This window comes from Callorhinus ursinus, unplaced genomic scaffold, assembly GCF_003265705.2.
Source record: "Callorhinus ursinus isolate GAN/ISIS: 27379988/994484 unplaced genomic scaffold, GSC_fseal_2.0 scaffold21, whole genome shotgun sequence".
Taxonomy (NCBI): Eukaryota; Metazoa; Chordata; class Mammalia; order Carnivora; family Otariidae; genus Callorhinus; species Callorhinus ursinus.
Genome location: NW_027397083.1, coordinates 27,721,476 through 27,739,092, shown reverse-complemented (window position 1 = coordinate 27,739,092; position 17,617 = coordinate 27,721,476). Strand labels below are relative to the sequence as shown.

Here is a 17,617-nt window from a genome sequence, read left to right as displayed (position 1 = left end):
TAGCCTCTGAAAGCCAGGGATGAGAACAAAGCCCTCACTTGTCACCAGCCACCTTGAATTATTGGGATCCAAGGCTCCCATTCTTCAGTGAGGAAAGCAGCCATTCTGTTAGCTTCTGGTTTTGTCATATTGTTAATGATAATATCTGGAGGGCATGGAGGAGCTCGTGTGGCATTAAGGAAAATTTGAAAAGAAAACACCTAGAATTCTGTCTAGTCTGAGTGAGTTGGCAACCATGCTTGTTGGCAAACCCCAGGAATTCTTGAAAGTTGGTTCTGAAACACGAGGGCTCTTGGAACTCCAATGGTGGACATACCTGTGGGCCATCCAGAAGCTCACCTAGAATTCCCAGTAGCTGTTGTTCTTGCACTGGCCCTACAGCCCCTCCATGGCACCTGGAAAGGCTGAATTTGTACCTTCTGTGTTGTGTGTCAAAGGGGGAGCCTACCAGCCTGCAATGTTCTGAAGATAGAACCTTGAGTTTCAGAATCCATGTTTCTCATGCAATCCACACCTTCTTTGTGTTTCAGTTTCTCCTTCTGTGAAATGGGCACAGAAGTCTTGGCCTTTCCCCTCCCGTGGAGCTTGCTGCACCCCTTGGAGCCGGGCAGCATTGCAAATGCAGGGCTCTGGCCAGAGCACCCCTGCTGCCACTGAGGAAATGGTGGAATATAATGGAACATGAAGCCTTGGGCTCACATGCTGGGCCATTTTGATGTTCTAATCAGGTTACAGTTAATCCTTTCAGACCCTCCTTCCCTGAGAGGTGAGGCCTTGTTATTCCCCCAAATTCCCTCTCCCTGCCTGTGCCTTCCAGTACCTTCCTGTGAGGTGGTGCCAAAGGAAGATAGCTTCTGGATCCACTGGGTTGCTTTTCAAATTCCAAGCATTAGCCCCGGTCCTGCCCGGCTCTGGCCATGGCCCCCGTTCCAGAAGCCACCAGATGGGCTTTGGGGAGTCAGAGTTTCTCATCTGACTTTCTTTTTCTTTTCATGCTTCTTTTGATGCAAGACCTTGAACCTGAGGCAATGTAGTGCAGTGGTGAAGAACAAAGACTCTGGAATAGACTCTTCCCCAAATAATTTGGCTGGAATAGCCACATCTCAGCTCAGCCGCTTACTAACCAAATGACTTAGAGGCAGTGAATGCAGATAATAGAGGCCCTTCTCCATGGGGCAGGTGTGGGGCCTACGTGTGATAAGGCCAATAAATGGTAGTTATTATTCTGAAGGAAGATTCAAGGAAGATTCAGCTCCGGAGCAGGGCAGGAACAGGAGCATCTCCTGATTAGTCTCACTAGATGATAAGCTCTCTGACAACAGAGACCCTGTCCATCTGTCCTGAACACTTTAAAAGCCAGGACATGGGAACTAAGCGTCACGTAGTAGAAACTCAGTAAATGTTTGTGAATGACTTCAGTCCCAAGTGGTTCTGTTTATTTTTGAATCATTCTTTAACAACAGAACAGGGAAAATGGTTCCCGTCTGGAACAAGAGAGGTTTTCAATAAGGAGAGGAACCCAGGCAAAGGGAACTGAGGTTTTTGAGCACTTCCCGTGTGCCCGGGAGTGGGTGAAATGCTCCCAGGATTTTACCTCATTTCACCCTGCAGGGCTTCTTCCTGCGAAGTCAGCGCGACCTTTACTTTTCAACTGGGAAACTAATGTGAGGCTCAGAGAGGTGAGCGTGCTTGAGGCCAGACAGCCGGAGAAACTGAGGTACAACCACAGCAGTAGCAGTGGTCAAAACAATAGTAACAGCGACCGACATCAGTGTAATACTTACTACGAGCCAGGGACTTCCCTCAAATTTGCTCATTTAATCCTCTTGACAACCCAGTGAGGTATTCTCATTTTATAGATGAGGGGACTGCGGTGCAAAAAGGTGAAATAATTTGCACACAACTAGAGGTGTGGCTGAGGCTGGTACCCTGGTCTCCAAAGATCATTTTCTTCTTGTCTCCCAGAAGGTATTGGTAAGGACTTTGTAGCGATGAGCTTTCTGAAACAGAAGAATTAGGTTATTAAGTAAAATGGCGGCACTTCCTTTCCCAGAAGTCTTTAAAATGAGGCTCACTGTCCGTATACCCAGGACGTGTGGAAGGAATTTCTCCTGGAGATGTAAGGTGAAGATGAGAGAACCCGGGAGCCGCCATGGGGCCTAGCCTCTTCTCCCCCCATTGATTGGGATGGCCATATTATTTTCATGGAAGAAACTGTTCTGCCCTTCTCTGGAGTGAAATGACAGGTTTGAAAATGCTCTCACAGTCTAAATTTAGCCAGCAGGGTATCCGTGGTCACCAGGAGAAAGATAGGTTTGACAGGTTGGCTGCAGGACAAAAGCCAGTCCTTGAAGAAATCAGTTCTCCTTTGACAGGTAGGTCGGAGTGAACGTTCCTATCCATTGAGCCTGGGGTGTGAGCCCGTCGGGCAGCAGCTGCTGCAGGAGCACAGAGTGCCGGGTACCGGGGGCAGAGCTATTGCTAGCTGGCCCTGCTGCTGTGACCCTCTCCCAATTTTATGTCCACAAAACGGGACAAGAGCATCGTGACACTTTACGCCTTGTGCGTGTCCTGTAAGACTGTTCAACGCAGGAACCCTGTTATGTGGAGGAGCCGAGGGAGAAGAGCCCATAGGTATCAGAATGCTCAGTCCCTGTGGTTTCAGCTTAAATCAGTCACTCGGCTTTTCCATTACTAGACCTTTTTATTTACATTTGTATTGACATTTTCAGTGTTTCTCTCATAGTGAATTTTCATTTTCACTAAAACGGGCACATGTCTGTCTTCATCTGCATCTGTCTTTTTGATCTCTTTTTCTCTCTCACCTTTATTATCCTTTCCTCAGCTACTTCTTGAGGTCCAAAAACTTCCAGACCTTTCTCTGCACCCACCCCCTTCACCCCCCCCCCAACGGCCAACAGAGATTTCAGGGACACAAGCACAGCGTGCTTGCAATCAGCACCTCCAGCTTGACCCTTTGGACTCTGCTCAGGCAAAGATAAAGAGGGGCTCGGATGAAGATCATTCACACCATGGCTATGTCCGTGCTGCAGCCGACTCAGACCTGGAAAAAAACTACCCGGCGTGGGGGATGACTAAATTTAGTATTTCTTTTTCTGCTGCTGTCTTTGATCCACTTGGCCTTTGAAAATTGAAGTTCCTCAGATCTGTTCTTCCCCCTGGTTATTTTGCTAGATAAACCGTTTGCACAGAATGGTGTGTATGCCTGCACATGCTTAATTTCCCTGGCATCTGATAAATGTTTTGAAATAAGGTAATGCTGGAAGCACTTTTCATTACCTTAAAGCACTTGGCGTAAATGGAATTGATTCTTTTCCTCAATTGCTGTGATGTTACTTTTTTTTTTTTTTTTTTTTTTTTTTTTTTAGTGGATAAGATCGCCCTAACTAGCTTCCCTTCTTATCATTTCCATCCTGTTCAACCATCTTTTCCGTTCCTTCCCTGGTGTGTTTATTGGCAAATGAGATTTCATGTCCCCGCATGGCTGCACAGGTGTGTGTGAGACCTCTCTGACACTGGGATGGGAATTTGGCATCCCTGGTCTAAATGGAGAAAGATGCGGTGGGGAGCGGGGAGCAGAATGAAAGCATGAGTCAGGGATTGGAAATCTGAGGTCTAACTTTGGATCTACTACTGAACTCTGTGACCTCATGCAAGGTACTTGCTCTCCTCCTGAACTCACCCATGAAATGAGGGAGCTGAGCCAAGTGGCCCCTAAGTTTTCTTTTTAGATCTGAACTTTTAGGGGCACCTGAGTGGCTCAATTGGTTGGACGTCTGCCTTCGGCTCGGGTCATGATCCCAGGGTCCTGGGTTCGAGTCTCGTATCGGGCTCTCTGCTCGGTGGGGAGTCTGCTTCTCCCTCTCCCTCTGTGTTCTCTCTCTCAAATAAATAAACATCTTTAAAAAAAAAAAATCTGAACTTCTAGGGTCACTTCAGTTTACCAGATAGCCAACCCTGCTTAAGATTTGGGGTCTGATGATTGAAAATAAATTGCATGGAGGTAGGTGCTTGTTGAGATCAGTGGTGTCTGAGACTCTAGAACCTACAGCAGATGAACTCTGTGATAGTGGTGTGACTTGGAGCTTTCCATGGGATAGATGTAATAATTTGAAAAATGCTGAGGTTGTCAAAAGAACGAGATAAAATTCAAATAGTAGGGGGAGATTTCTGACCTGGGCAACAGAGCTGAGGTCATTTTCCTTTGGTATGCCTGCATCCCTGGGTCCCAAGGCTTTTCCAGAAGCAGCGAATGCATCCAAGCTCCCCGGTCTCCCTCAGGATAAAGTTCAAACTCCATGACTGGGCTTTACTGTGAGATCTGGCTCCATTATTTCTTAGCCCTTCTTTCCCTCTCTCCAGCCACACTGAACTACTTGTTATTCCCCCAAAAGTGTCCTCTCTCTTGCTTCATACCTTTGCTGAGGTGCCCTCTACATAAAATGCTTTTTTTCCCACCTTTACCCCATCCCACCCACAGCATGGCTTTGATCCTTCAGAGCCCACATTAAATGTTACCTCCTCTAGGAAGCCTTCCCTCACCACCCCAATCCCCAAGCCCAGATTGGGTGACCCTCCTCTTTGCTTATGTTGTCTCCTGAACGTTTCCTTATCATAGCGCCAAACATGTGGTATTATAAATGCCTGCTCTCTCCTGCCCCTTCATCTATACTCTGAGCATCTTGAGGGCAAGGACCTGTCCTATCACCATCGTATTCTCAGTACTGAGGCCAAATGAGGAAACTGCCCGGACAGGTGGATGAGCTCCATGTCAACCGCTCCTCTTCTTTGCAGAGCCAGAATTCACCCCCAGGTCTGCCTATCTCCAGACCCAACCCTTTCCTACACTCTGTAAAAACCTCTCCCCTGCCCCTGATTGTGAAGGAGTCTTGTCTCTCGGGACCTCCTACGATCTCATAAGAAGCAGTGGGGGAAAATGGAATTTTTCTCAGACATGTGATTTAGAGCCTCATGGACAAGACTGCCCCATGTCTGGAAGACTGAGGTCTTACATCGATTGACTTAGCAGGGCATGCTGTGCTGCTGGGGGCTCCGGAAGGGAGTCTCTGTTTATTTTCTCCCTAGAGTTTGCTGCGACAGTCCCATCCCAGATGCACTCGTGAGATAAGTGCATCTGCCGCTTTTTAAAAAATATTGTGGATTTTGAAATCAAACACGCTTTCTGCCTCTTGGATTCCAGCAGCTTTGAATGTCCTTGGATTTTCTAAAGGACGCAAGTCTATAATATGTGTACAGCTGCGGCTCTTCTCAGAATGCAGACGTGCCTCTCATTACTGCTAATTGCAGCTCTACCCCTGGGTGATCTGGGCTCCAACCTCCTAGCTCTGTGACGGATAACCTATTTTATAGCTTGGCTACATAGGATACATTACAGTATCTTCCAGGCGGCTGCTCTTTAGGTAAATTAATACCTGGGGGTCTTTTTTCTTCTCTAGGAAACTTTAAGTACCGTCACAGGCTTTCATTTAAGGCTGTACAAGTCTTATTTCACCAGATTGCTATTTGGAAGTTCTAACAAAACACCTTTATGAATAGCGGCCATAATACCCTTAATCCACTAAACTTCCTGACATTTTAAAGTAAGTGGATTGCTACGAATGAAATCTGGCTTTCTCGGGCTTTCCCCTGTCTCTCTGCTCTCTTCCTCTCCCCAGCCCTGCCTGTGCATATTCAGGGCCAAGGTGCTAGGGTGCAAATTCTTTCTTGCTTTTAGGGCACCAAACTAGAAAGGACCGGGAAATACCATGTAGTTTCTCCAGACTCTAGGTTTTGCATTACCTGGCCTGACTCACAGCTTTTTTAAAAGAGAAATTTGGGTGAGGTTTCTGTTTCTCATGAAAGTTTAGGATTTTGTAAAAAAATTAAATGTGAGTTTCTTTCTTATTAAAGAAAAAAACTAAGCTTCTATTTTATTATGGAAAAATAGAAAATACAGATAAGCAAACAGGGGAAAAAGTAAAAGGTCATAATATCATAGGATGTGGTGATATGCTGTGACCACTGTTAGCACCTTGGTGCCTTCCAGACGATTTCCTGTTCATGTTAGCACTTACATGTTTTATTTTCAAAGGATCAAAAATTTCTTGAGTACCTGCTATGAGCCAGGCACTGTTCTAAGCTCTTGATGTACATTGATTCCATTTTTCCAGTAACTCTAGGAGTAAGAACCCATTGTACAGATGATGAAACAGATATGTATACTGCTTAAGGAATGTGTACAGAGTCAGCCAGCCAGAAGTGGCAGAGCCAGGGAGCATGACTCTATAGTCCTTAATTGTAACAGCTACACTACACAGCCTCTAAAAAAAAAACAAGAAGTGTTTTATAATTTATTTTTGTATTTTGACACGACAGCATGAGCATCTTTATATCAGGATTATCAGGATTATCAATATCAGGATTACCAATATCATTTTTAATGGCCACGTGGTATTCTGTTCTATAGAGGAACCACAATTGCATTAACTCTTTCCCTCCTGATGGATGCTCACGACATTCCACTCCTTTTGTTCTTATAAACAACAATGCAAAGACCATTCTTGGAGCTAAATGTGTGCACACTAGCTTGGGCTGCAAATAAAGCCTGTATTCTATATTTTCGTAATAATTCTGACATTTGTGTTTGCAGATGATGCTCTTGAGGCACTGTAGAAGAACATAGTCTCAAGTATGTTCTGGCTACTGGTGACAGGACTGCCCTGAACCATTCATACACTTTCTGTACCCATACCCCATTGTTCCTGGTACCATGTTTGAGAGAGAAGTTTGGCTGAAGAATGGAGTTTCTGTTTAAGTCCAGCTAGCTGCCTGCAGCTGAACCTACAAATGTTGCATCAGTTTGCACGAGGCCCTGAACTGAATGAGAGTTTTTATCTTTTGCTCTGAACTTAAATGAAAGTACAGAACTAGGAGTAACTGATGTTACCTACCCATGGAGTCACCTACACTTGTAGAGACAGAAAGAGGAAGGAAAGGAAACCAAGGGGTAAAGGTTGTCAATGCATGCTTAATGCTCCACCAGTTAAGTGGCTTTTGGTGAGATCGTGAAAATTATTCCCATTGTGCCAGATACTTGGCGCAAGGCAAAAATTCAGAGATGATTAAGGTGGTTTCAGTCATGGACTCTGCTTAGGATTCTTACTAGCAGTGTGGCCTTGGGCAAGTTACTTAGCCCACTGCTTCTTAATATCCTCATGTATACTGGGGATGATAATAGGTATTACATAGGGAATGGCAGAAGGATTAAACAAGACTGGAGAATTTAGCACAGTAAGCTCCATGATAAGAACTCAGTTAAAACGAGAGCTTAAAAAAAAAAAAAATCCAGCGGCGCCTGAGTGGCTCAATTGGTTAAGCAATTGGTCTGCTTTCAGCTCAGGTCATGATCTCAGGGTCCTGGGATCAAGCCCCACATCAGGCTCCCTGCTCAGTGGGGAGCCTGCTTCTCCCTCTCCCTCTGCCTGCCATTCCCCCTGTTTGTACTCTCTCTCTGTCAAATAAGTAAATAAATAAAAATCTTAAAAAAAGAATCCAAAAAGGATACTGATTTATGAATCAGGCAGACTTGTTCTTTAGCCCTTATTAGCTATGTGACCTTGAGCAACTGACTTAACCTCTTGGAGCTGTGAGTTGGAGATAATGAAATCTATCTTAACTGGGCTATTGTGAGTTTTAATATCAGCACTGTATAACCCTTGGCACACAGTTGGTTTTCAATACCCATAGCAAAATTTGTAAGCAGTTACTATGTGCCAATCACTCTGTTTTATTTTCTTCCCTCATTCAGGACAGTTTTTCTCTTAGAAATTAGTGGTCAAACAGAAGTTTAATTCTTAACCAGTCTGTAACTTTTCAGCTAGTGTCACGACTAGGCAAATACCTAGAATGAGCTGGGCTCTTTGCCAAACTAACTTTTTTTTTCTTTTGACTTAGACAAGATTGTGGTTTAGAGATTGTTGAAGGTTTTGTGAACCTATTTTATAGCCCCTATAAACTCACAAAGGAAACAATGAAATACCAAAGCTAACATATAGAACAGGTTTCCTTACAAGGGACTACTACCCCATGCTGGTGTTAGAAGGGTTCTGTGGGATGAGGTATTTACATCACTTGATAAAACACCTGACACCTAGAAGGTCTGCAGTAAAGTTCAAGGGCTGTTGTCCCCAGCAGGGGACAGATGGCATATCAGTCAAATTCATAAGGCAAATGAATTTTCTTTTGAAAGGGAGTGGGAGACAGGGATCTGGACTTACAAAGTGTTGGTGCTTGGAGGGGTGTTAGAGAACCTCTGGGGTGGTCTTGGGGTGGCAGCCAGCTCATTGAACAGGCAAGCAGTCTGAGAGCTGTAGTCAGGAAGTGATTTGGTCCAACCCAAGAGTCATTTGGTGTTTTCTCCACTGCTCTGCAGTCCCCTCCACAGTGTGAGAGCTGCTATGGTCAAAGGCTGCTGGCTTAAATCGCACTCCGCTCAAGGCTGCCCATGATTGGTACCTCCATGTTTCCTCTCCAGTCTTGTTCCCAGTCCCGCCTACCCCCTCCCTCATTATCTCCTCCTGCCATGGGCACACTCAAGGATGTCCTTGTAGCCAGAGCCACATTAGAAAAAGCCAAAGGGTGACTTGGGAAATATTTTTATTCATTACCCATCCGTTCTAATAGAGATAATCTTGCAGCTGCAAAAATAAATATTTGAACTCTTAGGATTCTCCCCATGCACCTATAACACCATTACATAAATACAATTCCTTAAGGCCAATGATATGATTTTAAATTTCCTTTCGTTTTTCTGCTTCTTAAATGAACAAATTGCTGCATGGATTTGCCTCTTTGGGCTTTTATTTTTGTATTTTCTTCTTTTTTAATTCTAATTTTTATTTATTTTAAAGAGTTTATTTATTTGAGAGAGAGAGAACAAGAGTGGAGGGGAGGGGAGGGACAGAGGGAGAGGGTGAAGTGAACTCCCTGCTGAGCAGGGAGCCTCATGATGCGGGGCTCGATCCCAGGACCCCGAGATCCTGAGCCGAGCTGAAGGCAGATGCTTAACCGACTGAGCCACCCAGGCATCCCTCATATTTTCTTCTAAATAACCACATTTATTACCAAAGTTAGAGGAAGGCCTTAGCTCTAAACTGTTTCCAAAACACCAGACGCACTAACTTTCTGATCTGCTCTTACTCCTATCGGCCATGGGCGCAATGACACAGGAAATTTTGTAGCTGCTGTCATTAGCCAGGGGTGTTTGGATGGGGTTTGATGGGATAATCTAGATTTTACAAGGCAGAAATCTCAATCTAGGCACAAGTGTGGACATTTTCACGGAGGTCAACTTCCACCATTCTGGTACAGGGAGCCTAGGCACACATTTTTCTGACATTATGAATAAGAATCTTCTCTTCTCCCCTGTCAGGTGCTCTCACGGCTTTCCTCTTTCATGGCATGCCTCATGGTTTGTGGTGAAACGTGTATGGTTTTTATTTGACTGCCTGACACTCCCACACATACCAGACTACGGGCTTCATGAGGATAACGGGAGAGACCTCTCTTTTGCTTACCACTGTTTCCCCAGCACAGTGCCTGGCACATAAAAGTCAACATCCAGCCAGTATCTTAAAGAGAACAGCCAACTGGAAATATAGTAGAAGCCATGATATCACAGAATTTGGTAAAAGAGTAAATCCAGAGTGGACCAAGCCCAGAAGTTTTAGAAGCAGCTAAAGGACTTTGAGATAACCTATCGATGGCCCTATGGCCCTGGCCCACTAAATGTGTTCGTGGCATCTGTTGGAGGTGGTCATTACCTCAAGCAGTGTGGTGTCATAGAAGTCAAACAAGATTTAGCATCTGAAGGTGTGGCCTTCAGTCTGTCTCTTAGCAGCTCTATGACTATGAGTAAATTTTCTGAGTTCCAGCTTATTTTTCTCTAATATACATATTAGCATAGTTGTGAGAATTAAATGAGATTTGATTAACAGGCAATAAAGTCTATAAATCCAAATTGTTGTTGTCATTGAAAATAACTTTGGCCTCAGATGTCCTTTGTTGGAAAAGCTGCCATTTTGGAATGGATTTGTAGTTGACCGACAGACATCCTGTTAGAGAAGGCATCTCTGATGTTGGATTGAGGTTGGAAAGTCTGCATTTTGATTTTAGGCTGAAGATGCGGACAACACCCATGTTCACATTCTCCAGGCTCCCCTGTCCAAGGTTTGTTAGCAAGCTTTGGTTTTTAGATTTGAAATGGGTGGGGAGTAAACATGGAGAACAGATTGTATACTCTTCCTGATGAACCAAGCCTTTTGTTTAAAGATGGAGGAGTAGGTTTGCTTTTGTGTGTGAGGACCCACAAGTGTGGGCTCCAGATGATCCCAAGAATTAACCAGTTGAAGGTAACAGAAACTACAAGCTCACAAGACAAAAGATTTGAAGCTGAAATGCGGCTCACTGTCTTTGTAAGAAGACTGGAGGACGGTATGAGCTCCTCTCTGGAGAAGAAGGGCAGGACCCACAGCGTATGCAAAGGCAGAGAGTAAGCTGGGCCAGGAGTGATCGAAGCAGAGATTCTGCACAAGCACCTCAACAGGAAAGGTGGATTTCCCATGTATGCTACAGATCCTGTGCCCCAGAAAGGAATTGAGGAAGTGGAAAAAGAAGGCTGGAGGGCCAGAGGCACACTGATTCCATCCCCAAAATTCTTTATGGACGCCTCACTGGGATCACTTGATACTAATAGGTTTGGAGTTCCCCGGGGGATGAGCTTTCTTTTCCATTAACACCTCCCATTAACACCACCCACTCTTAAAACATGGTAGCCACCCTTCGGTTCCTCAGACACACGGCTCTCCTCTCCCTCTGGCCTTTGCACTTGACATCTGTTCCTCCTGGAACACCTGGCTTCTCTCTTCTGATGGCTGGCTGCCTCCCTCTCATCTTTCACATCTAAGCTTAAATATCACTTCCGGAAATGCCCTTCCTGACCACTGTGTTTCAAGGAGGGGCCTCCTGTGCCTCCATTTCCCAGCACCCTGTTTATTTCCTTCATCGCTTTTACTGTAACATCCAGAATGATTGTCCTTGTTTGTCTCCTCCCAATAAGTCGCCCCATCAGAGCTGGGGCATTTTCTTTTACTTGCCCTCTGTTTTTCCCAATGTCTGGTCTGGTGCAGGTTAGATACTCAGTAGCTATTTGTTGAATGTTGTTCATTTTCTACCCCAAAGCTTTACCTGGTTTCTTATGATTTTTGTTACAATCACAAACTCGCTAGTATTAATTCCTGGACTTTGAAGGCTGCGCTAAAGCCTCCGGGAGTATTTCTCTACTTCCCATCATCTAGTGCAAATCACACTTGGTAAAAGTCCACAGCAGGAATGAGATGCTTCTTGTTGGCACGGATCTCTTAACCTCTTGCCATTCTTTTTCATCTATCCAGGAGAGCCTGCCCTCCTTCTCTTTTTGTTTTATTATTAGCAAGCCAGTAGAAAGTGACCCAGATGCGTCTAAGACCGGCTTCTGAAAGAAGGAAACAATCATGGTATAAACGTGGGACTAGACCTTGTGTGAAGTCAGTGCCGTAAAACTCAGAAGCAGCTGCCCTTAACCTGGGGTTTATGGACAGGCTTCAGGGGGTCAATGAATCCCCTGAAATTGTGTGCAAAATGTTGTCTGTATGCATTTTTGTTACAGGGAGGCAGACCTGAGCTTATATCAGATTCTTTTTTTTTTCCTTTAAGATTTATTTCTTTTAGAGCGGGGAAGTGGCAGAGGGAGAGAGAAAATCCAGCAGACTCTGTGCCAAGCGCAGAGTCCAACACGGGGCTTGATTTTACGACCCAGAGATCAGACCTGAGCTGAAACTAAGAGTCAGATGCTTAACCGACTGCGCTACTCAGGCTCCCTTCTATCAGATTCTTAGATGGGTCTTTGGCCAAATAAAAGATTAAGAACCATGAAACTGAAGTCCTTGAAAGTACCAAGAGTCCCCAGGAGACTGCACAGAATGTTCAGTTCCGCTTTGTCCTCCCGTACCCAGTTAGTCCAAGGCCACATCAGTGGTACCATTGGCACGGTGAGGAGATCACTCAGAACAAAAGCAGACAGCCCTCCTATCCTCAAGGAGCTTACTTATTTTTTTGGAAAACACAAACACCCCTCCCCAGTGAAGAAGATAATGTGCTGACCGGTAAGTGCCAGGAAGTATCACGGGGTAGAAAGTAACTGCGCCAGAGTCTAGGGAGATATCGCTGAGGAGGTGATATCCCAATCAAGACCTGAACCAAAAGAAGGAGGCAGCCATGGGGAGAGGTGGGGAACGGCATTCCAGGCAGAAGGAACCCCAGCACAGGGCCTATGAAATGGAAAGAGGCTGGTACATTCGAGGGCCCAGGTCTTGTATTTGAACATAATGAAGAAGAGGGGCAGAGTGGCGGAGGGAGTGGGCAGGAACCAGATTATATAGAACCTTCTAAACGAATTTAGATTTTAGTCCAAGTTCCCTGGGAGACTATTGGAGGGTTTTGGGCAGAAGGCAACCCAACGCGATGCACACTTGAAAAAGATGATCGTTGTTGCTGTGTGGAGGATGGAGCCCAGCAGGGCAAGAGGGAAGGCTGAGCGGCCAGGGAGGTGGCTGTTGGAAGAGAGATGGTGGTGGCTTGGACCAAAGCCATCTTCCTGTAGATACTGAGTAATGACCAGGTTCATGGTATATTGGGGAGGTATAGCCTAAAGGACTTGTTAATGGATTATACTGGAGACAGTAAGGGAAGAGAGAACTGAGGATGGCTGAGAATAGTTGTACATTGGCTGAGACAGGAAGACTTTGGGAGAGGGAGTGCAGACAACCTGGAAGTTGGAAGCAAGAGTTTTGTACAAGGTGCGGTAGATTTGAGGTATGTCAAGTACCCAAAGAGGGCCAGGCTAGAGAAACAAACCTGAGAGTTGCCCGTCTGTGTCTAGTATTTGAAGCCCTGGGCGCGATCCCCTAGGGAAAGACAAGGTAGAGAAGAGAGGGGATGGAGGGCCAGGAACCTGGAGGTCTGGAGGGGAGAGGAAGGGGGCAAGCAAAGGAGACTGAGAGGCACAGGCAGTGAGCGAGGAAGAAACTCGGTGCTGATACGGGAGGCGGAACCCGAAAAGAGACCCAGTCAGGGAGGAAGAAGCTGCCCACCATGCTACATGTTTGTGAAAACTCAAATAGGATCAAGACCATTGGCTTTGGCAACAATTAAGCCATGGATGCTCTTGGGAGAAACAAAACATTTTTTCACTGGAGTTGTAGGGACTCAAGTCTGATTGAAAGAACAGGCCACAGGAGTTGGAGTACTGAGAGCTCTCCTTCAAGATGTTTTGCTGTAACATGGAGTGAAGACTAGCATGGTCACAGAGGGGAACAGGGACATGGAGTTAAAGAAGAGTTTGTTTTGTTTGGTGAATTGGCCGGTGGGAAAGAGTCCATAAAAAGGGAGAAACTGGTGATGTTGGAGGAGAAAGAGCAATGTATCTTTATTACTGTTGTTTTAATAAAGTACTCATTAGACACAAGTGAACATCTTTTTAGATTTACTTCAGTGGTTTTCTGTTTTCTCTAAGTACATACCGTAGCCCAAGAATAATACTTCCTTCTACTCTTTGGTACCTGGGCAGAGTTTATCAGCTCCCTTTTGGTTTACAACATGGCTCTATGAATTGACCTGGGAACCTTAACATCATTGATAACATTGTTCCTATGGAGAAAAATGCTATCAATTCTAGAAGGTCTTTGGAATTTGGTCTGTTTAGAAGTCAGGGTCAGAAAAGACAGGGGAAGACTGGCTCTTTGGAAAGCACCAAAGGGCATCTGCTCTCATGGAGTTGGTTGGCCTGCCTTCCATGTTTTCCCCTCCTTCTGTTGTTGGATCTCTTAGCCACACTGAATTGTTATCTTTTGTAGCATGGGAAAGCCCTAGCTAAATTTGAACCTCTAGCTACAAAGAATTCAGAGTGTTTTGTGTTGAAGATGTGATTCTTTTAATCACAGAAAGAGAACTGAGACATCCCCCCACCCGCCCCCAAGCACATTGTCTTGTGCAATAAACTTTGCCCTTGTAAATATTTTCCTGAGAGAAAAAGCCAAGATGCTTACAGCAACTCACCAGGCTCTCCTGAAGCACCCCCTTCCCTCCCTTTACCCCTGGCCTCTCTGACCTGACCGCCTCCTGGGTTTCCCTTGTTTCACTGTTCTCTTTGCTCTAGCCACACCAGGCTCTGGGTTCTTGGAATGAAAGTGCAAGTTGTATCCTGTCTCAGGGCCTTTCCACTGACCATTTCCTCTCTTGGAAGGCTCTTTACCCCTAGATAGTCACAACCAACTTCCATACTTCATTCAGGTCTGTAGTAACAATCATTCCCCAGCAGGCCTTCCCTAACCACTCGAAGAAAAATTTCAGACAACCCCCCGCCTCCAATCACATGCTCTTCCCTCTATTACTTATACTATATAATTTACATTTAGTCTCATTTATTTTATAGTTTTACCACTAAAAGCTAAGTTCCATTAATATAGGGAATTTTTTGACCTTTTTTTTTTTTTTGACTGTTGTATCCTCAGCAGTTAGAACAGTGATTTGGCATATACCAAGTGCTGAATAAATATCAGTTAGTTGAATGAATGACTTAAATGAATGGATAGGCAGCCCTTAATTTATGCTGGTGGTTAATCTGGACTTTTACATATTGTATTTGCCTAAAACAAGGACAAGGAACAAGTATAGCAAACAGGGAAAATTTTTTATATGTATATGTGTGTGTCTATCCATATCCATATCCATATCTATAGGTCTCCATGTATATAGTCACCATCCAGTTCTACCCAAATTAACACAGGTCAGCCAGAGTCTCAGGTCATGTTGTAAAGATACCTTCAGTTCCAAGGACAGTCCAGAAGGTACGCGGAATGGTTTAAAACATCTTTGTCAGACAGAGTTTGGATCCATTCTGACTTTTTGTCTCCATAAATCTGAGCCACACTGCCTCCCCAAATTCACCCTCCCCCCCCGCCACCTTGGCCTCTGCCGCCCACTCCCCACTGCAGATGCTCCAAGAATTTTTCAAGTGGGGGGAGGGCCCTGAGGGATGAGATGTGAATGATTAACTTCAGCTGGGACTCCTTCGAGATTACAATCTCTGCTCCTGGGCACGTTTGCCTTTACATTCACCTGGGAAGCCCCACTAGACCCTGTTTCCTCTCCCAGCTGACCTTTTTATTCCCTCCTTCTTGGTTGGGGGAGGACTAGCTCTTCATTCCCCCTTTGAAAGGCTTCTGTTTGCTGAGCAAACTGACCACACAAGACCCTGCTTGGAGCCAGTTATTACTTCCTCCCCTACCCCACCCCCAGCACACACATGCGATCCCCCAGGCCCCCATCCTTCTAGAGAGGTAGCCCAAGCCAGGTGGGGGGAAGCCTTTCTCAGAGAAAGTCTTTGAAAGTTGCCAGGAGCCAACTGGTAGGATTTTTGGGGAGGGAGTTGGGGTTTTGGAGAGCATTTTAATCCTTCTTCATTTTAAAATAAAAGCTTGTGGCAATAACATAATTTTGCTTTTGAATTTTCAAGAGGAAAACAGTTGTTCATTGTTCACAGCATCTGTTTACATAGTTCCTTCTGAATTCCTTGATTACAGGTTTTAATAGGGATTAGTGGGTGCAACCCCTTCCCATCCCAGAACTAGGATTCTCTCCCATCCCACCTCCCATCCCAGCCTTTGTACCGTAATGTTTACAGTAGTGATGCGCAGAGTGAACTTCCTTTAAAAAAAAAAGCATCAGGAATTAATATGTATTTTTGTTGGCACTGTATTAAAATTGACATCACCAGGAATTATGTACGTCATTGTTCATTGTACAGATAGGTATCTTTTCCCTTTCAGGTTCAGAAGTTATCTCTGTAGGCTAATCATTTCAATCAAATGCTTTGCTTTCAACTGTCAATGGAATAAGCTGAGACAGGTTATCAGTGATTTTTTTGTGTGTCATTGTTAATAGTAGCACTTTTGGCTGAAAGGATTTTTTTTCCAACATTTTGGCACAGTCCGTGGGGATTTTAAATGTTTTTTCACGTTTAGATTTCATTCAGCGGGACCCATTGTTGCAGATTCCCCTGGGACCATAGGGAGGGCTCTCCTACTAGATGCTTTACGGTAATGGTTTCAGAGTTTGGTGTTCGCTTTTGCTTTGCTGAAACTTTTCACAGCTGACTTGATACTAGCGGTCAGGCCTGACCTCTCGCTCCTTCAGCACTTAAGGGGTTAATTTTGTTGGTGGATCGGATTTCTTTCCTGGGCTGGGGAAGAGTGATCCGCGTCTGACTGGTCCTTTAGTAGCAGAGCTGCTGGGTGCCCGGGATTCCCTGGCCCAACGTGGGCTGGCTCAGCTGGCTGGCTGACGAGTTGCCACCGTGAGATTCATCCGGCTTCTTTGTCCGCTTTCTGTAAGGACCACAATGTAGTGAAATGCTCTGGCCTGGAAACCTTACCAGGTAGGATGATTTCCTAAAATTTTGGGGGCCTGGGGTGGGGTGTGCTGTGCGTCCTGCCTTGTCGTTCCTCAGATGATACTGGAAGGCCAGCAGAGCAACCAGGGGTGCCGCTGCCAAAATCCCCCGTGGGCTCGGTGGTGGGGGAGCTGCTGGTCAGGACTTCAGCATCCTTTACCCTGCCACCCCCAGCTCCTTTCACTCTAACCTTGCGAGCTCTGGAGGAAGCTGGAGCGTTACCCAAATGTCCTTGGTCCACCTGGACATTTGGGTAATGCATGTCAATCTTTTCCAGACCATTTTATCAGATTAGGGTGTTGGGACTGAAAAACTGGGTATTGATCACCCAGCTGTCTTGGATCCTTGTTCCAGGCTTCTGGGGGGACACCTTTCAGTTTGGGGCGGGAGTGGGGGTGGGGAGGAAAGAGCTGGAGAGAGGCAGTGTGGGCCCCGGCAAGGGCTGCTAGTGGTTTGGAGGGCCCTGATGAAAATGACTTGGAGTTGGAGGTTTTGTTTGGAATCTAAGAAGCCGGGTGAACTTGCGGTTGTATTTACTAATACTGCAAATTACTGGGTGGGTTTTTTTTTCTGGAAACTGGGTTCCAGCAGAGATAGCATGGGAGATTTAAGTATGAGTATTTTTTCTTGTTAGCTAGGGCTGCTAGCTAACAAGAAAGCTGCCCAAAGAGAAACATTTCTATTTTTAAGCCAGACAAGAGGAAGAGAAAACAATGTTCATTATCACCTACTGCTAGCCAAGCATCTAGCAGACATTGTCTCATTTCATGTTCTCTGCAAAGCCAGCAATATTATCCTCAATTTGGAGGTGAGGCAATGGGAACTAAGAGAGGTTCAATAACTTGCTCAAGGTCACACGGCTAATAAGAGGCATAGCCGGCATGGGAACCTAGGTTTACCCGCCACTCTGCCTTCCTTGTTGGGCTTGGCAGATGGCTGTCGGAATGGCTTTATCTACAAGTTTAAACGTGGGTTCAGCTGGAGGAAGGACGCTTTTTGTTGCAGAGGACTCACTGAAGTGCACAGGATACTGGCAAGCATGGCCTGTCT

General features: G+C 45.3%; 1 protein-coding gene across 9 annotated transcripts in view; it reads left to right on the top strand.

Moving 5' to 3' along the window:
* Nucleotides 1–17,617, top strand: part of NAV2 (neuron navigator 2) — a 724,028-nt gene that overhangs the window by 621,712 nt on the left and 84,699 nt on the right. Inside the window, exon 1 of one of the 9 annotated variants that reach the window (XM_073904862.1) lies at nt 16,286–16,552. The exons of the other annotated variants lie outside the window; for them this stretch is intronic. Within the exon in view, the coding sequence (XP_073760963.1) occupies nt 16,527–16,552 (26 nt within the window). The 5' untranslated portion in view covers nt 16,286–16,526. Of the gene's footprint in view, nt 1–16,285; nt 16,553–17,617 lie in introns of those variants that run through there. 9 annotated transcript variants of the gene reach the window in all.